We start from the raw sequence: 20351 nt of genomic DNA on the forward strand, positions 1-20351 counted from the left end.
AAAAAAAAAAAAAAAAAAAAAAAAAAAAAGCCACATATTAATGACTCCATTTATATGAAATGTCCAGAATAGGTAATCCAGAGACAGAAAGTATTATACATGAGTGGTTACAGAGATAGCGGGGGTGGGAGGGGAAAGGTATTGGGAGCGACTGCTAATGCCTATGGAATTTCTTTTTGGGTTCATAAAAATGTTTTAAAATTAGATAGTGGTAATGGTTGCAAAATCTTGTGAATATACTAAAAACCACTGAAGTATGTACTTTTAAAGGGGTGAATTTATGGTATGTAAATTATATCTGCATAAAGCTATTTAAGAAAACTTTCAGTCAGTGCAAAGTGGTTCCTATATAAAAACATACTGCTAAATTATTTACAAAGTATAGATGATTACCTCAATAAAGGCTCTCGCTGATCACGCATCAGCCTCATTGTAACTTCACATGCTCTTCGAAAAAGACCCTCTGTTCCCATAGGACCCATTCCATTAACCATATTATGAGTCAGGCGAAATGGTACAATTTCTGGAACTTCAAAGGTTTCTCCCTTAGAAACAATACATTTCGTTACAAACTAACAATGTTAGAATTTAAAAATTTTTACTCAAAGAACTTCATGTCCAGATTCTTTTTTTTTTAATTTAATTTCATTTTTTGAGACGGAGTTTTGCTCTGTCACCCAGGCTTGAGTGTAGTGGCAATGATCTCAGCTCACTGCAGCCTCCGCCTCCCACGTTCCAGCAATTCTCCTGCCTCGGCCTCCCAAGTAGCTGAGATTACAGGCACCTGCCACCACAACCGGCTAATTTTTGTATTTTCAGTAGAGATGGGGTTTCACCATGTTAGCCAGGATGGTCTCGAACTCCTGACCTCAGGTCATCTGCCCACCTTGGCCTCCCAAAGTGCCGGGATTACAGGCATGAGCCACTACGCCTGGCCCCATGTACAGATGCTTTTAGCAAAGAGCAAAAATACACTCAAAATATTTATGTTGTAACTACATTAGAGGTTTATAACATGAAGGTGCCATATAGCTCTGGCTTTGCTTTTATGGAACTGAAACCACACTTGATCTTGAATAAGATCTAGAAGATAAATGTACTTACCTTTCACTGAGTTTAGTATAGTGAATGAGCAGTATTGCAGAGAAATTTTATGCATTCAATATTTAGTCCCATATTAACTTAGTTAAGGTCTTTCTTAAATAATATAAAATACAAATATTCTCACATATTTCTACTTTGCTTAAATACTTTCATCTTAAAACAAGAGAAGAGAAGCAGCCAAGGGTCAGACACTCACATCCCTCATAAAGGAAATAAAACATGTCATATAATGAAGTCTAGTTGTTTATTTTCTGCTATCCTCTAACCTGCCTTTTCTAGGGACCTTTCATACCTCTAATCAGTTACCCTAAATTCCTCTCTTGTATGATTAACCCATGCCAGTGTTTTATCTCTGATTTGTTCTCAGTTGGGTCTATGATCTTTCTTGGTTTCTTGTGACAACACAAGGCAACCTGTAGATGATGAGGGTGAAGAAAATAGTGTGGTAACCTACCCGTTTGCCCTGCAGGATTATAATACTGGATAATTATAGGGGGCCTGAAAGATGGGTGCAATTGCCTTAATTTATTCCCAGGCCCCATTCTGGACCTAAAGAATCTGAATCTCCTGGGTGTTACAACTGCTGTAAATTTTTTTAAATTCTTGGATAATTCTGATATGTTGCTAGATTTGGAAACCATTTGGAAACTACTCTGTCTCTAAAACTGAGTCTCAGTAAAATGAACTGATCTGCACTAATAACTAATTGAGTCAGAAGGTAAACCTATGCTTTTAGACTTCAAATTCAGTGCTAGCTGTACTATATCACTCTTCTAAGTCCTCTCCATCCTAAGATGCATTACTATGTGATCCACTGATGAAAACTAGTCAACAAATTCTCAATGTAACTCAACTGTGAGTATAACTGCTTCTAACAGGTATGTCAAGGAAGAATAGTTGTTGAGGAAAGGAGATTAGGAGAAAACATACCATCAGTAAGAGTAATTCATGTCACATACCTTATTGAAAAGACAGTTGAAATCCACATGTACACATTCACCAGTCAAAGAATCAAAGAGAATATTTTCACCATGACGGTCTCCAAGCCCCAGAATGTAACCAACCATTGACATTACTGCAGTAGAACGGCAGTATGCTGATCTGCTACTGTACCTAAAAGAAACACAATGCCTATGAAATATCCATATACCACATTAGGCAAATATAAATCTAAAATATTAAGAATAAACATTCAATCATAACAACATATTATATTGTTGGTAACTTACCATGATGTAGGATCAGGGAACGTTCTCAGAAACCACTCATGAAAAATAGGAGGATGCCTGGGCAGGAGAAATTCTCGGAATACTTTGAGTTTTTCAGATAAAGCTGCTGACTTTGGTAGCATACACTGGCGAAGTTCTTTTCCTGTCATATACACTCCTGAGAGGAAGAGTAATGTTCATGAATCACATCAGCCAAATGAAAAAAAGGGGCAAAGTTTTTTTGTTAAACTTGGACAGGAAACATCTACTTTTATTCAAATTGTTATTGAGAAACAAGAATAAAAAATTTTCAATTAAGCATAAAGTTACTGATTGTATAATAAAATAATAAATCACATTATCTTCCCTTAACACAGATGACCCTTGAACAATGTGAGTTTGAACTGTGTGGTTCCACTTACATGTGATTTTTTTTTCAACCAAACATGGATCAGAAACATAGGATGCAAAATCAGTGTATACTCAGGGGTGACTTTTCATACATGTAGGTTCTGTGGGGCTGTGAGACATGAGTATGTGTGGACTTTAGTATGTGAGGGTATTCTGGAAGCAATCCCCCAGATACGGAGGGACCACTGTACTTACTCAAGTGAAGCCTCTTATTGATGAAAATTAATGTTAACTAAAACCAGTGTTGTGAAATCAAACAGTTCCAGAATATAAGACTCAGAATTAAGTCCCCTTTGAATGAACTTATTTTGTATATATGTGTACATATTAATATATATGTATATATACATAATTATACTGACACAAATTATCAAAGAAAAAATATGTTTCCAAATCCATACACAATATTTCATGCTCATAAAATAGTCAACAGCAAGTTCTCTGAACTCTGACTCAAGTGTCTTTGAGTTTCAGTATTGCAACTGTGAACTTAGACAAGTTACATAAGTTCTCTGGCACTGTCCAGAAAATAGGGCTAATCAGGCATGTTAATAATAAAATAATGTACATAATATACTTAGCACAATACCCACAATATAGTAATTTATCAGTATTACTTAAAGTTATAAATTGAACTTTGTCTCTCAAAAAATATGCTGAAATCCTAATTCTTGGTACTCGGGAATGTGGGCGTTATTTGGAAACAGGGTCTTTGCAGATGTAATATTGTTAAGATAAAGTCACGAAGATGGGCCCTTAATTCAATAATCCAATGACTGGTGTTCTTGTAAGAAAATAGAGACAACAATATGTAACAATAAAGGCAATGTGGTACTATACAGCCAGAAGTCACAGAACACCAGAAGGCAAAAGAAAGGTCTTCAGAGAGGTCATGATCCTAATGGCACCTTGATTTTGTATCTTTAGCTTCCAGAACCTGATCTACTCATTTGTAATATATTACACCATATGCACTTCAAAAATGTTTTATTTTAAAATAAGTTTAGATGTCATAAAAACAAGTTGCATCAATGATATGGAGATCCCATATATTCTTTACCCAGCCTTCCTTAATGTTCATATCATGCGTAGCCATAGTACAATAGTACAGTTATTCAAATCAGGAAATTCTATTGTTACAGTATTATTAACCAAACTTCCGACCTTATTCAAATTCCACCAGCTGTCCCGCTAGCACACTTTGTTTGGGGGTCAGGATCCAATCTAGGATTCCACATTACATTTAGTTGTCATGTCCCCTTAATGTTATTAAATCTGGGAAATATTTTTCTTTGTCTTTCATTACTTTGACATTTGTAAAGAGTTCTGACAAGAACTCTTTTGACATTTGTAAAGAGTTCTGACCAGAAATTTTTGTTTCTCTACTGTAAAGTTACTATACTTTTCCCTTTATAATTAATAAGTATCTGACAGGGAGATACTTTGAGATTCTTTAAATAACCTGTTTCTCATACTTTTGCCTATTAATTTTAGCATCTATTAATAATCATTACCCATAATAATTATTACTATAATTTTTGCTAATTGGTGATTTCCTATTTCCATCTTCCTTTCTACATTTATTCATTGAAATGGTATTAGAATATAAGGAACTATTCCTACTTCTATTTATTTATTTACATATTTGTTTATATCAGTATGGATTCATGTTTAATTATTTATTCCATGAGTTATAATAGTTTACAGTCATTATTTATTTATTTGCTCAAATTATCCCAGGTTTGGACAGTTGGAGCCTCTTATTCCAATCTAAAATATCAGACTTCATTCTAGCCTTCTCTCTTTCCTTTCCTTTCTCCAACAGTGAGAAAACTGGCTCTCATTAGACACAACATATTTACTTATTTGCTAAAGAATAGTACTGTATACACATAAAGTAGTTTCAGAATTGTTAACCAGTATCTGTGAAAAACAAATATTCATATATAGTTTTGTAAGCTATCTCAAATTCTTTTTGGATGAAGACGGGGAATGAATCAAAATAGGTAAGGGAGGGGAGGGGAGGGAAGGGAGGAGGGAGGGAAGGATGAGTGGGAGGGGAGGGAGTGGGAGAGAAGAAGGGGAGGGAGGGGATGGGGGAGAAGGAGGGAAACACTAAAGTGTTTCTGTATATAAAATCTAGAAATTTCACTATGACATATAAAAAAATATACTAACATATATTAATACCAATTTTATCCATATTATATAACTTAGTAACTATTATACCCACACTATATACTTATAAGAATGAATTTTAGTACCCTTTTCCTTATATAGTTTGGTTAGAATAGGTCTCAAACCAGCAGTGTTGTTCACCCATTCAATAATCCCACATTCATCATTCAGTGGAATAACTGCATATGTTCGAATATGAAGTTCTCTTCTACGAGACTCTGCATCTTTTCTTAAGCACTGTTAAAAAATACACATGAATTACATGAGGCCAAAAAACATATGAAAAAATGCTCATCATCACTGGTCATTAGAGAAATGCAAATCAAAACTACATTGAGATACCATCTCATGCCAGTTAGAATGGCGATCATTAAAAAATCTGGAGACAACAGATGCTGGAGAGGATGTGGAGAAATAGGAACACTTTTGCACTGTTGGTGGGAGCGTAAATTAGTTCAACCATTGTGGAAGACAGTGTGGCGATTCCTCAAGGACCTAGAAATAGAAATTCCATTTGACCCAGCAATCCCATTACTGGGTATATATCCAAAGGATTACAAATCGTTCTACTATAAGGACACGTGCACACGAATGTTCATTGCAGCACTGTTTACAATAGCAAAGACCTGGAACCAACCCAAATGCCCATCGACGATAGACTGGATAGGGAAAATGTGGCACATATACACCATGGAATATTATGCAGCTATCAAAAACGATGAGTTTGGGTCCTTTGTAGGGACACGGATGAACCTGGAAACCATCATTCTCAGCAAACTGACAGAAGAGCAGAAGATCGAACACCGCATGTTCTCACTCATAGGCGGGTGTTGAACAATGAGAACACATGGACACAGGGAGGGGAGCACTACACACTGGGGTCAGTTGGGGGGAAATAGGGGAGGGACGGTGGGGGGTGGGGAGCTGGGGAGAGATAGCAAGGGGAGAAATGCCAGATGTAGATGATGGGGAGGAAGGCAGCAAATCACACTGCCACGTGTGTACCTATGCAACAATTTTGCATGTTCTTCACATGTACCCCAAAACCTAAAATGCAATAAAATAAAATGGGAAAAAAAATACACATGAATTTAAAAACAAGATAGAATTCAAAATTTCTAAATGTTATATCAAATATATCTAAAGATTGTTCATTTCATAACAAAAGAATGTCAATGAAGGCTTATTATGTGGTATATACACGTAATTCTTCCGAATGATAGGGAAGGACACTACTGAGACAGTATCTCTAATCTATTTCCAAATTATTAAAAATGTCCCAGGTAGGTCCTTCTTTTTAATTATTCACTATTAATGTGACAAGAATATTGTGTTTAAAATATTTAAGTTGTATATTTAACAATGACAAAATCCTACTGTTTTATTTTCTATTGCTTTACAAGTATTACCGAAACATTAAGTCCTTAGGCACAGTCTGCTATTTAATTTTAATTATTTCTAAAATACATAAACGAAAGAACATGAGTTCTATGACATCCTCAAAATGCATTGCTTCTCTTTCGGTTTATCACAACCTTATTTCAAAAGCTATCCCTTAGCAAAAGAAAGCCTTACATATTTCATCTGATTGATCCTGATATATTAGGTAAAAAGAAACAGTATTATGTTTAATTCTAGACCTGCATGAAGTAAGCAAACTAAGCATATTTCTATAAATGTAACCTACTCAATTCAAAAGCACAATCACTGACCAAAAATGCATTTTACACTTTAGGAAACAGGTTCCATAACTACCAGGAAAACAGTATGGCATTAGAATCTCATATATTATAAGATCAGTGTGTGGCCTCCAAAACTAACAGTTTTTTTTACAATCAGGCTATTTTATTTTACCATGTTCATGAGAGAAAATGTAACAAAATACTTTAAAGTCACAGAGCTGATTAATGTAAATTTATAAACTAAAGCCAGGCCACTTGATACTCAAGTAAATCTGATACTCAGAAAAATACTCAGGGAGCTTTGGAAAGAACATACTAATGGTTTACTAGTTAGTGAATTAAGGTACCATTTTACCAAACAAGACTTTTTTGTTGTTGTTCAGACATAATCTCGCTCTGTTACCCAGGCTGGAGTGCAATCTAGGCTCATTGCAACCTCCGACTCCCAGGCTCAAGCAATTCTCATGCCTCAGCCTCCCAAGTAGCTGGGAATACAGGCGTGCACCAACATGCCTGGCTAATTTTTGTATTTTTAGTAGAGACAGGTTTTTGCCATGTTGGCCATGCTGGACTCGAACGACTGGCCTCAAGTGATCTGCCTGCCTCAGCCTCCCAAAGTGCGGGGATTACAGGCATAAGAAACTACACCCAGCCCAAACAATATTTTAAAATAAAAAACAATCCTCCTTTTCATATTGCTTTTGAAGTAGTTTTTAATGTGGTATTAATTTTTAAATTACTTTTGGTTAAACAAAGCAGACTATAACTGTTCTTTTTTAAAAAACAAACTCATCTACTGCTATATCTTTTCTATGCTAAAGATCTACAACTTTAAAATATGGGAAGGGAATGAGAAGAAGGGAGAAAAAGCTTGTAGAAAAATAATCAAGTTTCATCTTTCCACAGTATGGTTCAATTTTTACCAATGAAAAAAAAAATACACTATGCATTTACAAATACCTGGTTACAGAATAGTTCAAAATACATAAACCACACATTTATAATAACTCTTTGATAAGAGTCCTCGTATCATCTTTGAGATATAAATCAAATAGCAACAGAACTGACAAAATGCTAATGATTACCTTTTATTTATCTGTTTATCAGAGTCAGGGTCTTGGCTCTGTTATCTGGGTTAGAGTGCAGTGGCATGATCATAGCTCACTGTAGCCTCAAACTCCTGGGCTCAATCAATCCTCCTGCCTCAGCCTCCCAAGTAGCTGGGACTAAAGGCATGTGCCATCATGCCTGGATAATTTTTTTTCTTTAATATTTTGTAGAGACAGGGTTTCACTATGTAGGCCAGGCTGGTCTCAAACTCTTGGCTTCAAATGATCCCCTTTCCCAGGCCTCCCAAAGTGTTGGGATTATAGGCATGAGCCACTGCACCCAGCCTATTTATCTTTTGATAAATATATTAACACGATAGCCAAAAGGCAGACCACCCAAATGTCCACCAATGGATGAATAGATAAATAAAATGTGGATGAAAAACAATAGGCTTCATTTTATCTATTTTATTTGGCTTTAAGAGGGAGGAAATTCTGACACATGCTATAAAATGAATGAACTTTGAATAATGCCAAGTGATTTAAGCCAGTCATAAAAGGATAAATACTATACTTATATTAGGTACCTCAAAAGGTTATTCATGGAGACAAAATAATGGTTGCTGGAGGCTGAGGGGAAGGGAAATGGGAAGTTACTGTTTAATAGATACAGAGCTCCAATTTGGGAAGATGAAAAAGTTCTGGAGAGGGATGGTGGTGATGGTGTGTAACAATATGAATGTACTTAATGACACTGAACGATATACTTTAAAAATTATTATATGTTAAATTTTATGTTACGTACATTTTATCTCAATACAAAAAGTAGGTGAAAATGAAAAAGACAGTATATTTCATTCCTGCTTTTTAAGAGTGATCTGTTTGCATACTAAAATGCCTATATCACATTGATAGTAATTATAGTAACTTTGAAATAAAACCATTCTGGTTTTATAATAGTCAAAAAAAACTAAATAAATAAATAAAATAATGCAAACTATCTCCAAACCTTATTAATCAAGGAATTGAATTCCATTAGTCTACAATCCTTTCTCAGGTCATCTTTTGGCTTACACATCATGATGTAGAACTTTCCATCTGACCCTTTTAAAGAAATTTTCTTTGGTTTCTGAAGAGAAGCAAGAATTTCCACCTAAAGGATGATGAGTTATACATGAATTAGGGCCAAAAATTTCTGTTTAAATGTCTATATATTATAAACCTTAAGCTACATTAAAAAATAAAAAATATTACAAGCTATATTGTATAGTAAATTTGTACTTTAAAAATTTCTTTTAATTATCTATGAACTATGAAAAGAATGACTGTCTATGAACAGAAACACATTTTAACCCATTAGAAATAGCTATGACATAAAAAGATTCCTTCATTGCCAATACAAGTACTTACATATTCAAATTTAGGCAGCCCCCTTCAAAGCAGTCAAAATGTTTAAATTTTTTTTTTCTTTTGAGACGGAATCTCCCTCTATTGCCCAGGCTGGAGTGCAGTGACATAATCTCAGCTCACTGCAACCTCTGCCTCCTGGGTTCAAGCAATTCTCCTGCCTCAGCCTCCTGAGTAGCTGGGACTACAGGCGTGCGCCACCGTGACCGGCTAGTTTTTTTTGTATTTTTAGTAGAGATGGAGTTTCAACATATTGGCCAGGCTGGTCTCGAACTCCTAACCTCGTGATCCACCCGCCTTAGCCTCCCAGAGTGCTAGTATTATAGGCAAGAGACACCACACCGGCCTAAAAGATTTTTGAAACATCTTTTCAGGATCTTTCTGCAGAACCTGAGACTGTTTTTCAATGTCTTTCATGTTCAGAAATGTTTATCAATTGAAAGTAATTTGATTTTTGAAAAAACAAACTCCTCCAACATTCAGTGTAACCAATGAAGTAAGTAAATGAGGTGAATAATGCTGCTTAAATTAAAAACAAAGCATAGGCTGGGTACAGTGGCTCACATCTGTTATACTAACACTTGGGAAGGCTGAGTAGGAGGATGGCTTGAGTCTAGGCCTTCCAGACTAGCCTAGGCAACATGACGAAATCCCGTATCTACAAATAATTAAAAAATTAGCTAGGCGTGGTGGTGTGCACCTGTAGTCCCAGCTACTCAGGAGGCTGAGATGGGTGGACTGCTTGAGTCTGGGAAGCAGAGGTTGCAGTGAGCCAAGATCGCACCACTGCACTCCAGCCTGGGCAACAGAATGAGACTCTGTTTAAAAAAAAAGAAAGAGACAGAGAAGAAAAATCTAATTGTGAAAAAGTAAAGGTTATATTCATACTAAAACAACAGGAGCATTTGAAAAATCAAAATATTAGGGTGAATGTGAATCATGAATCAGAACTTTTTTAAATCACTGAATATTTTTGCCATCAGTACAAATGAGGCTTACTTTTCTGTATTTCTAATTATATTTTTCTTCACAAAAAAGACTCTTGTAGATTCTGTAAAATATACTTTTTATCTTAATTTGAAGTTTTTAAAAACTAAATTTTAAAAACAAAGTCATATAAAACTCAAGTTTACCGTATCATCAAATCCTGCAATATAGGCCCAATGTCCAGGAAATGGCTCATGGCTAGCATGGTTAGCATGGGTTCCCAGAATTGATGGAAGTGTAGGTATCATGACTGATTGCAGAGGAATGAGGATTTCACTAAATGTTGCTTCTTCTACCAGCTTTTTAAGCATTCTAAAATGAGTGCTCATGCTTAATGTGGAACTACTTCCATCAACCTGAAAATATAAGGCATGCATTTTAATTTGAGTTTACCTTAAATTCAACTATAACAAAAATTTCACTATTACAATATCTTACTTACAAAGGTTCAGCAGTCTGTAGTTTTCTAAGTATATTCTAACTATCCCATAATAACCTGTATCATTTATCTCATTAACAATAGCACCGCCGGGCACGGTGGCTCAAGCCTGTAATCCCAGCACTTTGGGAGGCCGAGGGGGGTGGATCACGAGGTCAAGAGCTCGAGACCATCCTGGTCAACATGGTGAAACCCCGTCTCTACTAAAACTACAAAAAATTAGCTGGGCATGGTGGCGCGTGCCTGTAGTCCCAGCTACTCAGGAGGCTGAGGCAGGAGAATTGCCTGAACCCAGGAGGCGGAGGTTGTGGTGAGCCGAGATCGCGCCACTGCACTCCAGCCTGGGTAACAAGAGTGAAACTCCGTCTCAAAAAAAAAAAAAAAAAAAAAAAAAAAAAACAATAGCACCGACATCATAGAATTGTTTAATGATTAAAGGAGACAGTAGAGGCCCACAATCTATTACCAATGTTAGACAATCCAAAGAATTCTGTAAATCAGACTCTCACTGAGAAACAATTATGTGTTTAATTATGGGATGCTCCAACAGGTTACCCTCAGTGGAAATATCAAATATTAAATATGCCCTATTAAATATGCACTTACATTACCTTAAAAATCCTGAATTTCTAAGTGTAGCTTGCCACAAAGGTTTCAGATAAAGAACTGGAAACCTGTACATGTAAAGCACTTACAACAGTGTTAGTGTTTAATAAATGTTGGCCACTGTAACACTGTTTTTGACAATGTCAAGTGCATTAGAGGTCAAATGGGATTAATGGAATTAAAAAAGGCAGATTATCCTTTTGAGATTATTGATAAAGGAAAGGTGAGAAATAGTCTATATCTTTTCATCTATAAACACTGATGGACTTGGAATATTTGTCAAGTGAAATCTAGCTATATACCTTATTAAAGAGCCTCTCTCTCCCTCCTTATAGCCATCCCCACCTCCCATTTTATCTTTCCCACATATCCTTGGGGATTTTTCTCTAATTTTTTAGGTAGAATAGTGAGGTCGCTCCTCTAACCATGTTCCTACTTTAGTCACAAATCTACTGAAAAAAGTACTTATTACTCTAGATAACCATCTGCTTAGTTCTCTATACGACTATGAGCACCTCAGAAACATATTTTATTCATCTTGTGTTCCTTAGCAGAGTGCTTGTCTGCTCGTAGGCACTGAAATGTATACTGAAAGAATGAAAAGCAAAACCCCAACCTTTTTCCCTATCATAAGTGCAGTTTAGTAATGTATATGAATTTTGAAAGTTTAAAATATGATATAATCATAGAGAGTACTTTAAGTAACTTTGAATATTTTACATACTTATATTTTTACGGCTTACTTCATATTATCTACTAAAAATTTCTGATAACCATGGATAATCTACTCTTGGAAAATTCTTAATTACATTAAGAAGAACTTCTAGAAATATCAGAGGGTATTTGAACATATATTAGAAATATTAAAAACTGTTTTATTAAGATAAATCATAATTAAAATATATAATACATTTTGATATATGTATACATCTATAAGTTAGAATTTTAATTAATCAAATGAAAAATAGCTCAAATTATATATAAGATTTTATATATATATAATATTACCCGACATCGGTTTAATACGCAATAAGATTATGATAGTACCGGTTTATTGCACAATTCTAGAAGCTTATCTGTTAGGCGAGTTGCATCTCCAACAAACTTCTCTAAGGACTTTTTCATATGAATGGCTTTATTTAGGATTTCCTTGCATCTGTTCACACGCATGGGATAAGAAGACTGTCATAAAAAAGAGTTAAATGCTATTTTATACAAGATTTTTAAAAGACAAAATTTCTGATTAACAAAAATCATCTTAAAAAGTATTCATGATGAGAGTTTATACTGATACAAATTTCCTGAAAATCAATTGGGCAATGCTATCAAGAACCATACAAATACTGCCACCCTATAACTTTGTGAATTATAAAGTTACAGGGATCTGCCCTCAAGAAATAATCTGCCCCAAAGAAATAATTAGAAATGAGAATAAGCACAGACATATCTAGGTGTGTTACAACAGCAAGAAAAATGGGAATAACCTTAATGACCAACTAGTTAAATAAGTTATTGAAAAGCTATTTTTTAGAATTTTATATATTAAAATTATACCTTCAAAGTATATTTAATAACATAGAAACAATCTTAAGTGAAAAATATGAAATTATATGGTAACATAATTAAATGGAGTGTTAAAATATGATAGAAAATATACAAATAAAATTATATCAAAATATTAATGAATGGTCCAAGGTGTGAATTTTTATTTTTGTTTTATGTCTCTGTATTTACATTCTCTAAAATATTTACTTATTACATATACTGATCAATATATGAATTCCAATTAATGATGCAATACAGATTTTTTTACTATTAATAATTCAGGTACTGGCAGGGCACAATTGCTCATGCGTATAATCCCAGCACTTTGGGAGGCCAAAGCAGAAGGACCAGTTGAGACCAGGAGTTTGAGTACAGCCTAAGCAACATAGCAAGATCCCGTTTCTACCAAAAAATCTAAAAATCACATGTACATAGTACCACACCCCTACCGTCCCAGCTACTGGGAAGCTGAGGCAAGAGGATCACTTGAACCCAGGACTTTGAGGCTGTACTGAGCTAAGATCCCACCACTGCACTCCAGTCTGGGCAACAGAGAAAGATCCTGTCTCTTAAGAGAAAAAAAAATTCAGGTACTTTGGATTAAAACATTTGTGAAAACATAGGTAATAATTTTGCATTAAGCATGAACAGTTTACTATACTTCATAAAGAAAACATGCTGAATTCTTTGATCTTAAACATACTAATTACTTCATTTCATCCGGTAAATATATTCAAATATTAAATTAAGATAGAATGCTATAATTTTAAAACACATTTAAAATTACTAATCTAATATAGAAGAGAAACCCCGGAACTTGTATCTACATATTAGTATTACATAATCAATTCATATAAAATGGTAAAAGACCCTGGTGATTACCTTTGACACAGCTGTCATCATCCACATTGCTTGTTGAGGATAGGCTAGAAATACTTTGGCTATTATTTCCATCAAGACAACAAAAACTTCATCATGAGAATGACAAATTCGAGAGATCAACTGTGAAAAAGCCGTCAAAAACTGATACGGAGCTAAACAGTTTGTATGCTCTGTGATAACCTTGTTTATTTTACCCAAATCATTCCTCATTTGTACACGATCAGAGCGGCCAGCTGGGGGTAAAAAAAGTTTAAAAAGCATTTAAGGAAAAAGAAAAATCAATACATCAGTTCATTTCACAGAAGAAAAATTTTGTTTTAAAAATAGCTTTAAAATATGTTATTTCCATACCCAAACCTAGATCAGTTGCCAATTTGTGAAAAGACAGTTGTCTCTGTCCAACTAGAAAAAATATTTAAAGCCATTTCAAAAACCCAAGGGACATTAATGTTCACCACCCATTTTAAGTTTTAGGGTAAACTATTTGGCTAAAACTAATACTTTTAATATGTGTTAGGTTCATCAAGAAATAATCGATTTTTACTTGAAGCCCTGAATTATAACTACTTTAAAAGTCTATGATTTGTCTTTCCTTTCCTTTTTAACATTTAGTTTCTTACTCACACTTACATAGCATCTTAATTATCAAATGCCTTCTAAGCTTTTAGGAATTTAGACTGTCCAGCCAATTCTGACTTTATACCAAAGTTGTAATTCCTAGTCCTTTAAAATTTTTATGTGAAGAGTTATACCTTTTTCCCATTCATATGCCTTTGTACCATAATCAAGCCATAGTGTTAACATTCGTGGCATTGACTGATATATGAACTGATTTCCATATTGTAGAGATCTGCAATTATATAAAAGAGGAACATTATTAGCATAGCTTCTTAATATAAATTAAAATTTAAAGGTTCAAACAACCACATCAGTTATATATATCCTTTTCACAAAAATTATGGTATAAATATTTCTTCCTATAAGTTATTTTTGACTCCTCTTTCTACTTTTTTATTATATTCCTCATTTAGCTCTATATTCCTTGTATCAAAAACATGTACACACACTATGTTTCCACTTACAGTATATGTACAAATATACATATACATATACAAATATACATATACATTAAACATATTGCATAATGTATAAATTCTGCTCTAATCAAAATCTATCAATACTTCTTTTAATCTTTCCTTAGGATCTGTGTGCCTTCATTTGCATTCTTTGGCCATAAGCCTAGGTCAGGTCCAATCATTTAATTTATGGGAAATTATAGTCACCTAATTCCACATTTCTTCCCTTCAATAAACTCCAGACTAATATTCTTGAAATTCTGGCTTTATCATGCTCTCCTTTTATTCAAAAATAGGAATCAATATCTACATATTAAAACTATATGAATGATTCTGCCTGGGAGAAAATTAATTGGACGTGGTGGTGTGCACCTGCAATTCCAGCTACTCAGAAGGCTAAGGCAGGAGAATTGTTTCAACCTGGGAGGTGGAGGTTGCAGTGAGCTGAGATCACGCCACTGCACTCCAGCCTAGGTGTCAGTGTGAGACTTTATCTCAAAACATTTGTGTGTGTGTGTGGGTGTGTGTCTCCATGAAATTTAGGGTCTTCTGAAACTCTACAGTTGGAGACTCAGGGGATGAGGGTCTGGAATGGGAAGGATACTTAATTTGGTACTGTTGAATTTTTTAAAAATACATGCTGTGGTATTACAACGCATACACTGGTTTTAGTTCACAGTTACTGGCTCTTAACTCCTTGTTACAATGTCAGGGCACTTTAGGCCTCAGGAAACAGAATCTCTCTCTATAAGATTCTCTTGTCCTTCACTTACCAGCCCAAGGCAGGATTCTAATCTGACTGTGGGTCGAAAGATCCTCATTCCATGCTGGGCGCCATAGCTCACAACTGTAATCCCAGCACTTTGGGAGGCACCGGCAGGTGGATCACAAGGTCAAAAGTTTGAGACCAGCCTGACCAACATGGTGAAATGCTGTCTCTACTAAAAAAAAATTAGCCAGGTGTGGTGGTGAGCACCTGTAATCCCAGCTACTCAGGAGGCTGAAGCAGGAGAATCGCTTGAACCGGGGAGGCAGAGGTTGCAGTGAGCCGAGATCATGCTGCTGCACACTGCCTGGGCGACAGAGTGAGACTTCGCCTCAAAAAAAAAAAAAAAAAAAAAAAAATCCTCATTCCAGAGAGGATCCTGCCCCATACCCTAGAAGACGGAATGTTATATAAAAGAGGCCAAGAAAAGTTTGAACATACAGGCCTTGCTAGGTTTACATTATGAGCTTTTTGTCCACTCACATTTGTACATGGTTGTCAATCATACCCATGTAATAAAGACTCCATTAAAAACCCCACAGGACACGGTTTGGAGAGCTTCCAGAGAGTTGAGCACATGGAGGCTGACAGGAAGGTGATGAAGACCTCATCCGTGTGCCAGGAGGATGGCACATCCCATCTGCATAAAGACAGAAGCTCCTGTGCTGGAACCCTCCAGAACGTACCCTATGTAACTCTTCATCAGGCTGTTTATCTGTATTCTTTAAAATATCTTTCTTAATAAACCAGTAAACGTGTTTCCCTGAGTTCTGTGAGCTGCTCTAGCAAATTTATTGAACCCAAGAGGAGGTTGTGAGAACCCCAACTTGAAGCCAGTTAGTCAGATGTTCCAGAGGCCCAGACTTGCAACTAGGGGAAGGAAGGGACAGTCTTGTGTGACCAAGTCCTCAACTTTTCAGGAATGACACTGTCTCCAGGTGGAATGTCAGAACAGGCTTGGAGGACACCAAGCTGGTGTCCACTGGTTGGTATATGGGGAAAAAAACCCCACATCTTTGGTCACAGAAGTCTTCTACCGTGTTGATGATTTTGTGTTGGTGTGAGAGCAGAGGAATAACATGGTTAGAGAGACTTTTTCCAAAACACATGCCTATCACTTTTAAATGAAAAATTACTTTTTTCGTTTAAAAAATTAGTTCTTAAAGTGAAGAAAAAAGTTGCATAAAGAAAAAATTTACATCTTATCTAAGGTGATATACTGAATAAGTGATAAGCCAGAAAATACCTAGAATATGCTAAGACATGTGATAAGTTTCAATATTAATAGTCATCCTTACATATTTAATCTGCAAACATGCAGTTCTCACACTCACCTGCCAAAATGAAGAACTATATACCAGATGAGATCACCTTGCTTTTCCATTTTGTTGTCTGTGACCATGGGCATCAATTTGTCATAGTACTTGGCAAGGTAGAAATGCCCATCCTCCCATTCTGGCAGGCATGCAGTCACATCCTGTAAAAAAGAACACAGGATACTCACCTAAAGAAATCTCACATTATGCTGGGAAGTAAAGTATGAATAGATGATTAGGGATCAAAAGTATGTGACCTTTATCTAGGCAAAGCAAAGTCAAAAGCAGACTCAATTTTTGATATGGGTAAGGAACAGCTATCTTCTTACAAAGGCTTTTTCAGGAGGGCTGACTGGTTCTGGTGGGCTCTCCACTGTCCAGCACGAAATAGTGTTGGAAGAATTCGCAACTTAGGAGAAGAAAATTCCATTTATATTACCACTTTAAAAGATATATCAAAGTAGTGTCTAGATGGGTTAAAGTGGGGTGTGTGTGTGTGTGTGTGTGTGTATGTGTATGTGTATAGATATATATCATGAAAGGCATTTTAAAAAATCCTCAAAGCAGAAGTAATATCAAATCTCTAAAGAGGGTAGGACTTTAAAAAGCATAAAAATTATGCTAAAATAAAAATCAGGTATACTGGTTTTCTCCAAGATCTCTCACAAGTTATTGCCTTTCTCTCAACTCCTTCAGAAGCAGGCTTCTAGAAAGAATTTCTCCACCTCACATTCATTCCTAAAACTATTTCTTTTCAGCTTCAGTCTTCATCACTTCACTAAGGAGCTCCTTAAATCCAAGAGACATTTTACAGTTCTTTTATCATTTGAACTCTCTTCAATATCTGTTTCTGTTGCCTGAGCCACTTCTTTCAAATGCTTTCATCCCTTGACTTCTGTCAGGCCACTGTCTTCCAAGTTTTCTCCTCTCTTTCTGGCCACACTCAGTCTCCTTTGTTATTTCTTCTTGATGTTCCTGACTTAAACATTTGTGTGGTTTATTAATTTTTAATATTTTATATGAAATGTGATAGGAAATACATAGGATCATTGACCATTTTTTTTTTAATGAAGTTCTACTTTTAATCGAAACAAATTTAAGAACATAGTTTAGACCAGAAACCTTAAGTGAGACCCTGAGTTTCTACTGATTCTAATCTTGAGACTCTACAGACACAAACCTGCCTGGGAATAGAGGACAGAAAGACATGATTAGATGTGTGGTACATGCTAGGTTCATGCACCTAACCAGCCACACAGGGCAAGGGCTGCCAGAAAAACATATTAGTCAATCTGGTCTTTCCTTCCTTTCTTCCTTTCCATCTGTCTTCCTTTCTTCCTCCCCATCTGTCTTCCTTTCTTCCTCTTCCCCTAACTTCCTTCCTCTTACCACTCTCATTTCAGCTTAGATTTTAAATATTTATTTTGAAAAGTAAAATTCATACAGAAAAATATACAAATTTTACATTTACAGCTTGATCACTTATTACAAAGTAATTACCTTTATATAAAACCTCCTCCCTCCCTCTCTACTGCTCTCTCTCTCCCCATTTTTAGTTAAGATTTTTAACTTTTCTTTTGAAAAATAAAGTTTATATACAGAAACATACATGAATCTCATGTGTACAACTTGATCACTTATCACAAATTGATCATCCTCATACAAGAACTCCAGTTTTGTTTTGTCTGTTTTTGAACTTTTAAATAAACAGAATCATACTATAATAATTATTATTAGAGACAAGGTTTTGCTCTGTTGCTCTGGCTGAAGTGCAGTGACATGCTCATGACTCCCTGCAGCCTTGAACTCCTAGGCTCAAGGTGATCCTTCCTCCTCAGTCTATGGAGCAGCTGAGACTACAGGCATACACCACCACACCCAGCTACTTTTTGTATTTTTTTTTTGTAGAGATGGGGTTTTGCCATGTTGCCCAAGCAGGTCTTGAACTCCTCAGCTTAAGCAATCCACCCGCCTCAACCTCCCAAAGTGCTGGGATTATAGGCATGAGCCACCATGCCTGCCCCTACATGTATTATTTTTTAACTGGCTTCTTTCATTCAACGTTACATTTGTGATATTAATCCAAGTTGTTGCATATAAATTAAGTTTACCAAATAATAATCCATTATAAGAATATGTTACAAAGTATTTATCCACTCTGTAACTGAATGCTATTTGGGTTACTTCCAATATAAAATCCACAAATAATAATGTTATAAACATTCTTGTATATATCCTATGGGGACATGCTGGGTCATATTCTGGATATGAGCCTCTAATATATTGGAAATATCTTTTTTTTTTTTTTTTAAGACGGGGTTTCACCATGTTGGTCAGGCTGGTCTTGAACTCCCAACCTCGGGTGATCTGCCCGCCTTGGCCTCCAAAGTGCTTGGATTACAGGCGTGAGCCACCACACCCAGCCGGAAATATCTTCTAATCTGTAGCTTGCCTCTAACTCACAATAGTATCTTCTGATAAACATAAATTATTGTTTATTTTATGGTTAATGATTTTGTTATGTTTAACTTCTGACCTAGATTAACAATCTACCTAAAGTTTACTTTTGTTTATGGTGGGAAGAAGGCATCAAGTTTGATTTTTTTTTTCTTGTAAGATATCCAAGTGATACAACAACATTTACTGAAAAGACTATTTTGGTTATTCACTGTTTGCCCCTCCAGACAGATATACTTGCCATGTTTAGCCTTTTCCACTCTGCTCAGTGGCCCAGGAAATTGAAATTTATGATTTATATCAATGGGCCTGTTTGCCCTCTGGCTTCCTGTCAAGTTCAATCAATGGAAGGCAGTAGAGGGTGAGGAGGAGAGTGAGGTTAAGGTCTTTGTACCTGCTGATTTCCTTTCTGCTGGACTGCAGTTGACAGTGGTTGTGTTTCATTCCCTAAGGTTAAATTCTGGCCCAGTGGCCCTTTCCTACAAATTTAGCTCTCTTTACAGGTTTCAGTAAACACCCTATCCTTTTGCTCCTTCAGGTCTAGAATTAGCAATGATTCTCTGTTGTTGCTAGCTATGGGGTAGTTTCACCATCCTTTGTTAATTTTCCTTAACCTAGTTTTTCATTAACTCTCCCCAGTTACGTCTTTTGATTGGGCCAACTATTTTCTCCCTGCACCTGACCTCACACAATATAGTAAAGAGCATCTCAGATAGATTGGAGGAGACTAAGGAGATATGACAACTAATGCTATATGGGATTACCAATTCTAGACAGCAAAAGGACACTATTGGGAAAACCACTGAAATGTGGTTGACCGATAGTTAACAGTGTTGTTTATCAATGTTAACTTCCCACTTCTGATACTATGGTAGCGTAAGATATTACAATTAGGGAAACCTGGCAAAGGGTGGATATGGGAATTCTCTATACTACTAGCAACATTTTAAAAGTCAAAGATTATTTCAAAATAAAACAAAAAATTAAAGGTGACAGAAAAGCTTCCTGGTTATTCTTGGCCTTTATGTTTCCACATAAATTTTGAATTCTAATTGTCAATTACCTGTCAGCATTTGGTGAGTACTGTATTAAACCCCTAGGTCAATTTACAGTGAAATAATTATGTTACTGAGTTTTCCCATTCATGCATGTATTCTAGCTACCAATTTATTTAGGTCTTTTTTACTTCACTCACTAATGTTTTAATTTTTATTTTTTGGAGAGGTCTTATGTGCAAT

The 20351-nt window shown here is 35.7% G+C and overlaps 1 protein-coding gene across 3 annotated transcripts in view; it reads right to left on the bottom strand.

Moving 5' to 3' along the window:
* Window positions 1-20351, bottom strand: part of ATR (ATR serine/threonine kinase) — a 133418-nt gene that overhangs the window by 14019 nt on the left and 99048 nt on the right. For all 3 annotated transcript variants that reach the window (XM_037736836.1, XM_037736835.1, XM_017523751.2), the window contains 10 exons: window positions 16675-16817; window positions 14251-14348; window positions 13499-13731; window positions 12119-12253; window positions 10173-10382; window positions 8642-8785; window positions 4988-5138; window positions 2334-2490; window positions 2064-2217; window positions 394-545 (listed from right to left, as the gene is read on the bottom strand). In XM_037736836.1, coding sequence (XP_037592764.1) covers window positions 394-545; window positions 2064-2217; window positions 2334-2490; window positions 4988-5138; window positions 8642-8785; window positions 10173-10382; window positions 12119-12253; window positions 13499-13731; window positions 14251-14348; window positions 16675-16817 — 1577 coding nt within the window. The remainder of the gene's footprint in view (window positions 1-393; window positions 546-2063; window positions 2218-2333; window positions 2491-4987; window positions 5139-8641; window positions 8786-10172; window positions 10383-12118; window positions 12254-13498; window positions 13732-14250; window positions 14349-16674; window positions 16818-20351) is intronic.

Source organism: Cebus imitator, unplaced genomic scaffold (genome assembly GCF_001604975.1).
Source record: "Cebus imitator isolate Cc_AM_T3 unplaced genomic scaffold, Cebus_imitator-1.0 Scaffold30, whole genome shotgun sequence".
In the NCBI taxonomy this organism is placed as follows: Eukaryota; Metazoa; Chordata; class Mammalia; order Primates; family Cebidae; genus Cebus; species Cebus imitator.